This window comes from Numenius arquata, chromosome 8 (genome assembly GCF_964106895.1).
Source record: "Numenius arquata chromosome 8, bNumArq3.hap1.1, whole genome shotgun sequence".
NCBI lineage: Eukaryota > Metazoa > Chordata > Aves > Charadriiformes > Scolopacidae > Numenius > Numenius arquata.
Window position 1 is genome coordinate 15,236,573 of NC_133583.1, and position 10,405 is coordinate 15,246,977.

The window sequence follows — 10,405 nt, forward strand, 5'->3', positions numbered from 1 at the left end:
TTCCTATCCACAATCAGAACACATCAAAGAAATTAAACTTCAGACAATTCTGGCATAATTGGGGCACCATCCCAGCAGTTTTCAGGCAAAAGTTAATGAGAATAGTGGTGGTTTCTTTGTAGGGTTTCCAGGATTGGCCAATTATACACTCATTTTCAATATTTTTTTTCCACAAAGTCAAAGCAAATTAATATTTTGAATGATCTTCTCATTAATCTTGATCCTTGTCCTCTCTGTTGTGATGCTGAGTGCTTATTTTTAATTCTTCAATGACTCTAATCCACTTCACAAAACAAACTCCTCAGCTAATGAAATTTTACAGAGCTGTTATCTCAAGTTTAAACATAAAAGCTCTGTGTCCCCAGCGTCCTCCCTCCCCAACCTTTCCATGTGGCAAAAATGCAACAGGGAATCTTTTTTCTTGGGGTAAAAATGTTCTGCAGCAGACAGACACTTCTGCAGCAAAAAAAACCTTTAAGAGACCATTTATGAGTTTTAAGAGCAGAGCCTGCCGCAATGGGAGACAGAAACTGAGCTCCTGTGAGAAGCAACTTACATTCTTTGTTGAAGGATTTTTTTTTATATTTTATATTACTAATTCCTTAACATTTTAAGATAGTGGCCTATTCAAAAAACAAGTAACTTTATATAAATGTGTTACATGAGAAGATTGAACAAAACTCTTTCACTTACCTGTCTATAGTCTTCAGACACTAAAATAAATCCATTGTTATCTATTAGGTAACAGTTGATTGCCTGAAAAATAATAAAATGCAAATTTAATTTTTCATTTTAGGATACGGCAATAAGTTAATTAATTACTTTAATTCCAAGTGACTTCTAAGTGGGTAAAGACTTCAAGCTTTTATAATGGCTTACATAACTTTTAAGTGAATGTAGTCTCAACTTATGAGATGTTATCTGATTTAATTTTTATGTATTTGATTCATGCAAAACAAAGATGTGTACAGAAAGGGAGGATATAAGATAATTAGAAGCAAACATAAGAAGAACAAGGTCAGTGTTTTTATAATCCATTCTTAAAAGTTTTATTTATAACTAAGTTTTGAAAGGCATAGAACTTTGTTGCTCCGGATGGCTTCTCCTGTGTTTGGAGAAAAACATCAACACAATGTCATTACTCTAATGATGTATTAATGAAAACACAGTGTCAGCCTGGAGGACCAACAGGGAACCAGGTAATATTTTTTAATTTGTTCATTGGGGGATGGGACCAAAAACTTCTGTAAAAGAGGCCCCACAGGTCTCCTAAAGCTTTTCAAACTGTGTTTTTAATTGGGAACTGGATTTAGAGGTAGGACTGTTAGCTTTTCGTAGGTCAGATGTATAAACTGTATAAAACAAGTTAAACCCAAATCAGTGCTTCCCTCCATACATGCATGCACTATTTTAACCTCAAGTGAATTACTTGCTACAGGCAAAGTTTTAATTACTGCGCTTCAGAGTTTAAACATAAGGTTCAACTCAAACCTTGAAATAACTCAGTTTCTCTTCAGTATTGCCAAATACCTACCTCAGAGTTAAATCTTTAACATATTTCTATTGCTGGTCTAAATCAGCAAACATGTTATCATTGTTTCTTGAATGTTATGTGACATTTGTGTAAAAAAAAAAGGTAGGATGGCTTCCAGTATAGGAATCATCATGGCTTTGGTTTTATTTTAAAACCTTTCCTGCTGCAAATGGGACACCCAGAGACATGGTAAAATACACTTTCTGCTACACTCTGCACATACAGCAAAATCTCTCTGCAGTTGTAGAGAGGAAAGCTGTTCCATGCAGTAGTAGTTGTGCAAGATGTTGTGAAAATGCAGTCTGATTTTTCAAGAGATGCTTAGATGTGTCTGATTCTAATTCTGGCCACATGGTAGTCCTGTTCTGTGGGGCTGAAGAAGAGGACAGATTTGCAGAAATGCTGGCTTGAAGCTTAGATTTTTAAAAAGCAAAAAGCCCAAATCAGACAAAAGTTTGGAATGAATGTCATTCCCTAATGCAAATGCAAGATATTAATTCTAATTGGGGAACCTAAGCTAGACACCCCCAGTGTCAGAAAATTTGTCAAAAAGGAAGTTGAAACAACTCATTTCCAACCTTTGATCTGCTAGAAAGCCAAAAATTGGCACATGCAACGTGAAAACCTGATGATGATGCCAAAGAATCGAGTAGAGCTAATGCATTCAGAAGAGGCAGCTACTTAACCTCAATGGTGTGTGAAGGGTGGAATTTCAGAAGTAGACTGTACCACCAGAACACTGCTCTGCCCAAAGTCAATCATAAACCTCCCACTAACTTTATTAAGAGAGGAGCTAAATCAACAAAGAACTCTTTTGAGGATACATATTTTCAGTCTTCATGCATGCAAGATTAATCTAAAGATAGTGCTTTAGAAGCAATATTTCTCCACAGTATAGAAAATAAATAAAAGTAGTTATGCTGGGCAAGAAAGAGTGTAGGCTTAATTTCATAGTTTACGGATTATATACAGTTGGGAAAACACTGTCTTGATTCGAGAATTAGTGGCCATGTCTCAAATCTCTAACCCATAGTAATTCACTAGCATTTTTCAGAATTTAAAAAGATACTAATCTTTTAGCATTATTATTAGAAAATTACACAATAAGTGAAATCTGCATCTTTTTGGAGAAATGTGAAGATAACAGGGTTTCTATTTCAATCCATTTTAGAAACATTAACAAGGTGAAAATACTCATTCAGGACCATTCATTCATCTGCTTGCCAGAAAGATAAATAATGTTCAATATTCAGCACTACATTAATCAGTTTGTAAATTAAACTTAGCACTGACAAAAGGACAGTGGGGTGCATTTACTTGTCCAATACATTAGCAAATCTCAATCAGAAGATTTCAGATAGAAGACTAATGCATGGGAGAATAGCATTTGCATAGACTAGAGCTGTATGAAAGAGGTTTAATTCACAATGCTTCACAGGTATTGGAAATGAACTACGCACAGGTTTGCCCAAAGGTTCAAGTTCAGTGAACTTCAGATTTCAAGGGGAACGTTCTATAGGTGGAGGGTCCCTGAGCTTGTAAAAGAGAGTAGGCATGAAGTCCAGTATAAACACAGCAAGAATGTTGACTGAAGTCTGAGAACACACTTGGATTGCAGTAACTTTGATCAAGTTCAAGTCCGCTATGTATTTTTCACAGCTCCCATATATAATAACAGTGATGGAATGTAATATGGGTTAAGAAACCAAAAAAGGAAAAAGAAAGAAAACAGAACATTAAAGTAAAATGTGAGACATCAGGAAAACAAGAAGAAATGAGGAAATTCAAAGCTTTAGGAAAAAAAAAAAAAGGAAAAAAAAAGATTTCTAATTGTATGTCTGTATTTTAGAATCAAAAGTATCACACAAACTCAACTAATTCTCTGTATGACTATTGTGGCATTCTATTTGCATTCGTCTTAATACTTCTAAATGCTTTAATTTATACCATAACTGTTCAGCAGATATTTTCTTGCCATTGAGAAAAGACAGCTGTGAAAGTTAACAGACTCAACGGAGGAGCTGTGATATTTGATTGAGTTCTATCAACAGTGTATTTTGTCGTTTGGAATCTCTAAATCATCTATGTTTGCACTATTACTAAATTTCTCCATATGCTTACATGGGTCCTGCTGGTGTCAAGTGAAAGTAGCTAAGAAGACTTTAAACAGCTTGCATTTTGTTTGCACGTGATGTAATAGCAAAAGAAGTTCTGCACGAATATTTAGCAAAGTATATGACTATTCTTATTAACTGCCAATGAGATAAAAAAGAAAAGTGGATTGTTTCTGGTGCACTCTCTTGGAATCTTTATCAGTGTGTCCTTGCTTCTTAGCAAGGACAGACCAAAAACATTTTTGCATTAACGATGATATCCTTGTTTTGAAGAAGTCTTCGGACACTTTGTAGCAGGAGCATGTTTTAGACAAGCAATTATGTAATATTACTATTCTATCACAAATGAAGGAAGTCATCTCTGCCTAGTTTTTAATCCCAAAAGCATGGGTGTCCAGGCTAAACAAGGAGGAGATTTTATACAGCACTCTAATTTTACCCAGACTACCTGCAGTTCTACTTCTCAAACTGGTTGGCTCTGACTGGAAACCCATAGATGAAAATATGTAAAGCTGCTGGAAACAATTCAAGGTAAAGTTGCGTATTAAGTCTATAGCAAGCTACGGTAAAGCAAGGCCATGAAACTTAAGTAATTAACAATTCTACAGACCTTCTTTTTCAATAGATGTCTGATCACTCTTAGGGGAATGGGGTAATAAACATTATGAGCTCACCTTAAAATTGGTTAATGTGCAAATGACAGCCTGGAATTTGGCTAAATAAGCACTTTCGCCCACACCTGGGTGGAATCTGCTTTGTTTTTCATTACTTCATATTTGGAAAAGTTTACTTAATGATTACAATGATACAAGCTTTAAATGGAAGAGTCTGTAAATTGACTCATATGGTCCATTTCATTGCTAAAAATGGCATGTTCATCAGGCCTTTGTGTTTTGTCTTACTGTAAATTTTATTTTCTAGTATTTGTGGCTATCCCTATCCTCCAGCTGTTAGATCCCAGGGTCCTTGTAGATGAATAAGAGTTTGTTATAAGTTTTGCTGATTTGGTATGCTGAAGTAGTTAGTGTTCCACTCTCATAACTGCTGACATTTTAAGTTCTGTCTTTCTCCCTCGAATGGTTTTTGTGATCTGAATCTCATATTAAGCAGACATGTATTTTAAAAAATTTTATCACTGCACCTATGTCCTGAACTCACTTTTCAATAAAACATATTTCAATGTCACAGCTTACGAGGTTCTGTAGTAGCGTCCTAGAAGTGAGATTCTAGGATTGATGATGTACCTTTTAAACTTTTCATAAACTGATTTATACAAAAGTAACCAAAAAATTAAAATAATGTTGTTTGCTTTAAAAAACTAAAGACCCAATACAATAACGGTGAAAGTTAGAAACCACTCCTCAAACACATTCATGAGCGTTTTTTTAGCACAAGGATTTAAAGTTTTGAATTACCTATCCTCAGGAAAGCCCAACTTTGCTAACTTTCACTAGAGGAAATATTGCACACTACTTTATGTAACTATTATTGTTAATTTTTATGCCCTGAACAGCCCTGAACAAACTTATTGCTACACAACACAGAGCACACTCCAAATGAATTGGCTATTTTATAGGCAAGAATACAGCCAGGGCAGAAGTTCAGGTGGTGGAAGATGTGGAGATTTCATTGGAAATACATTAACACTAGGGAAGCAGCACCTCTGAGATAAGAAGTAGGAGTCTATTTCAAATGCTGGGATACTCAGACAGAAAACTGTAAGACAAGACTATAAGAAAGATAACAAGAGACAGCAGAGAAAAAGGAAATAAAGACTTATGGAATACTGCAAATAATGTGGGTTCCTATTGTAAAAAGTAGGGATACAAACTTGTGAGAATTTGAAGATAACTCAGAAGAAATGGCTTCAGAGAAAAAAAGAGATGCGAAGGAGTTGTTTAAACACCTCTGCTTGCAATGGTGGGGGCAACTGCTCAGTTTTTGATGGTTTGCTTTGAGTAGTGTATGTTATACTTTGTTGAAAAAGGTGTAAAGACTAATGCTCTAGTGACTGCCGACTCTTGGTGATATAGATAGGACCTTTCCTGAAAGCAACTAGGCCTGTATAAAAAACTGAATAAAATGGTATAAAAACTTTTAAATCGTATTTTAAAATGTTATCCTACTTAAAAAAGGATTGCAAAAACATTGCATTATCATGAATTACAGAACCAAACAGGCTCTTGCCTTTTATTTATGTTTTGCTATAGTTCTTTTGGCCACTAAGTGAAAAGTATCATACAAATACAGCCTGCAGTTTTTATTTCTAGATGTATGAATTTACATTTTATCATACTTAATTCGTATAGTTTGTTCAAGCAAAGTTTATCAGATGATCCAGATATCCTCAAACCATTCACTCAGCTTAGAGGTAACACACAGATGTTATCAGCAATTGGTTTGTTTTCTTCCAAGTCACTCATAAGAACTATATATGATACAACATCTCAAAAACAGCTCTGGTTTTCTAGAATCTTGTATGCCTACTTCCTCCCCATATATCAATACAGTCTGTGCTTTGTCATCCACTTTTTAATTGATTTAACCTGTGATGCATTGGATGCTTAACCAAAATATCATATAGTATGATGTAAAATTCTTTGTAAAATCTATGCATAAAGATATCAAAAATACTATTTTTATCTACCAAATTAAATTCCATAAAAAGCTACTTTGGTGAGTTCATAAAGCCAAACTGACTGAAGTTACTTTTTTTACTTCTGAAGTGCTATTAATGTATTAGTGCTACATAGATTCAACTCTGAATTCATGTTTAATTCTAGTGTGAACATCAGAGATTAGCTTCTAAAATGTACAATAAAGTAATAAAAAATGCCTTAGAACAGCTTCAAATGATTTCCAAAACTGGATTCACAAAGCACAAGTTATTACAATGCATATTTGAGGTATCGTTTTCAGCCTTGTAATTAAATGGATGTTTGTAAAGCAGTCATAAAAAGAGTCTCACTATCTAAATAGCATAATATTGAGAAGGTGATTCCAAATTATACCAGGACATTAATTTACTTTGAACATCTCATTGTAAATTATAATCAACTTTATGTTCTACTGCAGTAGAGACATAATTGGAAAAAAAAAAAATCTGTTACTTACTTCATCATCACAACTTATAGCACATCTGCCATCGAGAGATGTACACTAGAGACGATATCAAAAATCAATAAAATATTTTCATTTCTAGTTTGATGATTACAAAACATGACATTTTATAAATCAATATGAGCACCCTTATAAAGAAGTTGATTACTTTTTTGTCTGACAACAATTGTTCTAAAAATGACTAGGACAGTTTTACATCTGTTCACCAATCCTGTTGTATTCCTGTCTTCAGAGAAGGGGTGCATTCACACTGTAACAATTTCAACTGCTTTAAACACCATCATCTCCCCCCTGTGTTAGAGGCTTTGAGGCTATCTGTAGACAAGAACACATGATTTTCAAAAAGGGATGGGGTAGGACCTGCATTTTAGGCATTATTCTCTGAAACAGTGAAGTTCCAATCTATTCCCAAAATAGGGGTGGCATCTCCTAATCTTTAGAAAGTACATGATTATCCTCTTCAATGAGTACAAATCCTATATCCTGAACATCTTATGTAAAGTTTATTGAAGACTATAAATGCCAAGCATGATTCAGTAACCTAGTTTAGTTAATTAATCTGTGTGATACTTAGAAAACAGGTCCTAGAGTAAGTAAGAAGGCATAATTCTGCTATCACAGAAAATGAATAAATTTCACAGTTCATTTTGCTGTCTCCCCTTTTTCTGAGGGAGAAAATTAACGTGTCAGGCCAACAAAGTAAGTGCCTATGTATAGGAGCCTAAAATTAATAATCTACTTGCTTTCATAAATATGGGATCAAGCAACTGGTTTTGACCACTGAATTCTCTTTTTGGTGATGATGAAATGGAATGTAAATCAAAAGAACTAGCCATTTCTATGTTTCAAATACATTGTTTGTGTCCCATAATTTTGTTTGTGACAAAAAGCTGCAGACCATCATCTGAAAGGTTAGAAAGCCGTTGTGGATTCAATGACAAAGAAAATTTCAATTTAAAATATACCTGTCTGCTTGCAGTCCAAAATTTCCGCTGGAAAAATTCAAGTTTCATCTGGATACCTACAGCTGGGAAACACACAAATAAAAACAGTGTGTTGTAATTCCTTCAAAATGATTATTTAAAATTAATCAGAAGAAAAAACAGTCCTAAAATAAAAAGGGATAGTAAGCCCAAAAATAAAAAAAATACAAGTAATTAAATTGAAGAGTTCACAGACACATTTTAAATCATTAGTTTGATTAAACATGAAGATATTGCTAATATAATGTGAAGAATACACAAGGCAAACATAATTCAAATACCATATGTCTCCATAATTAAAATAAAAACCCACAAACTGAACATATTTATGCTCACATCGGTCTCAAACATATATTTTACTGATAGCAATATAACAACTATTTGTTTTGTGCGGAAACTACATAAAAATGTTGGTTAACGTTTCAAGCCTTCATTTTTTATTTGGTCATTTAATTCATGAATTATCAATTGGACACAAGAAGCCTATTTCAAACATTAAAAACGTCTTTAAAAAAATTGAAATTAAGAGCATTATGAGAAATTATGTCAAATGAAAGTATTTGACAAACATTGCTTGTTTTCAGGTTTCAAAAAAAGGATACTAATGATGATCCTTTGTATTTTTTAAAGAATGATTCATCAAGATACCACTGGTTTCCTCAGGTGTGATTATATTTTTCCTAATAGCAGTAAACCTTTCTTCCAGCCTAGTCTGAGGTTCATATCAGACCTAGTACTAGATTGCATTAATATTGTTGTTCAATAGAAACATCATGGTTTTCATAAGCTTCAAAGGCAGTTGATTTCTTCTGGTTTCACTTGCCTATACTAAAAGAATGATAATACATCCACCTATCTGTGCTGGGAATTTCTGAATTAGCTTCCTTTTACTTAAAAGGAGTTAATATGATGAAGAATATAGCAGGAAGACAGGGACAGAAAGCCTACAGACATCTGCTTCTGTTGTTCTTACCAGCTATTGCTGCATCGCCGGACCATATCTTTTATGCTCGCACTCATTCAGAGAGCATACCCTGTTCTGGGCTTTTCTGCAAAAGTGTTTCAGGGCTGGCCCTGTACCAAGTGATATTCTAGTTGCACAGCACAATTCATCACGGGATTCTAGTTCAGTGTGCTACAGCTTCTTGTCAGCTTAGAGGATACATACTTGCTAGGGTAAAATGAATAAACTGGGCCCTAATGACTAGTCTATAACCTTAGTATATCATTTCTTCACAAAAGCTACAGTTTTTAAAGCCTTGAAGGTCTGAAGACCTAACTTCTAGAAAACGATTGCTACAATATTTTGTTTAAAAATAAGCAAAACTTTGAAAAAAATCTAGTTGTTTTGGAAAACTGAAGAAAATGTAATTTTTTTCATTCTTCCTCTAGGATCCACATCAGGGATCATTTAAAAACATATTTACATTTAGATTATTTGTACTTGCTTTTGCAAATGTATACATACTGATGTCATGCATATATTTTATTTTGTGTTAGCAGATAGGAAAAAGTATGTGAAATTAAATCTGTAATGAACTGATACAATGGCATGTGAAATTACATAAGGAATTTTCTTATTACAGCAGGTTATAAATAGTTTTCTGCTATCTGTAACTCATGGACATTTTTGCTTAAGAGAGTAAGTAGATAAACCCATTTCTCCTTTTGAATAAACTCCACAGGAAACTCTCTCCAGCTACATTTTATTATCTAGTAATTTATTTTATGGTCAATGAGAAGATGCTATCTGACAGCCATGCAGCACATGTTTTCTTCATCTGTTGTTTGCCTTTAGGTTCATTCCTAGCATGCAGGTGATATACATGTTCTAACCCCTTTTTCTGAAAGGGAGGCAAAACACACACATTTTCAAGAACTTAACATTTCTGTATCCTATATCAGCATTTGAAACGTCAATCTCCTATTACATTTCTACTACTGCATTTAACGATGTAAGAATTGGTGTAAAGCCATTTATATCAGTAAAAGTCTTACTGATTTCAGCAAGCAAGTTTATGCCTTGTTTTTTGCATGTGAATGTTCCTGTTGAATTCCCCGAATAAAGCCACATGATCAACATTAGATACACAAATAGGTAGGTACCTTGCTGAATCAAGGCACAGATTTCACTCTAACAGTCTAAGACTTTAACTTCCTAAGAATGTCATCTTCTGCAGGGTTCAGGTGGAAACAACAGCTTTCTGATCCCGGAGGATCAGACTTGTTTTTCAAAAGATACAGAATGAACAAGGTTTCAGAGCAAGAAAGAATTAAGATATATAGAAACATGGAGCTGCATCTTTCTCCAAGTGATTTTATAATGGCATCTTCTAGCTAATCTGATTTAAATGGCCGAGTTCCTGAAAAAAATGGATTTTCAAAAGTGTTTAGACACTTCTTCTTCCGAAGTGTTTATGCAGAGTAAACTCCTACTAATTTCAGTGGTTCCATAACCCAGCAGGTTCCTAATCTGTTTAACTATTTCTATAAACCCTCCAAAATGCTTATCTCCATCTCTGGACTCGCAGGTCCCTTATAAATTCTGTGCCTGACTCATTCATAAAAGCTAACAACTTCAACCACCTATACTTCTTAACAAGAATCTCAAAATACTCACTAAATGCAATTAGATCTTAATATTCTTATTTTAT

The 10,405-nt window shown here is 34.1% G+C and overlaps 1 protein-coding gene across 1 annotated transcript in view; it reads right to left on the reverse strand.

Annotated features, from left to right (window-relative positions):
• The window catches only part of CACNA2D3 (calcium voltage-gated channel auxiliary subunit alpha2delta 3), a 456,710-nt gene that overhangs the window by 38,394 nt on the left and 407,911 nt on the right, over positions 1-10,405 (reverse strand). The window contains exons 28-30 of the mRNA XM_074151549.1: positions 7,734-7,795; positions 6,763-6,807; positions 694-756 (exon numbers count right to left, since the gene is read on the reverse strand). Coding sequence (XP_074007650.1) covers positions 694-756; positions 6,763-6,807; positions 7,734-7,795 — 170 coding nt within the window. The remainder of the gene's footprint in view (positions 1-693; positions 757-6,762; positions 6,808-7,733; positions 7,796-10,405) is intronic.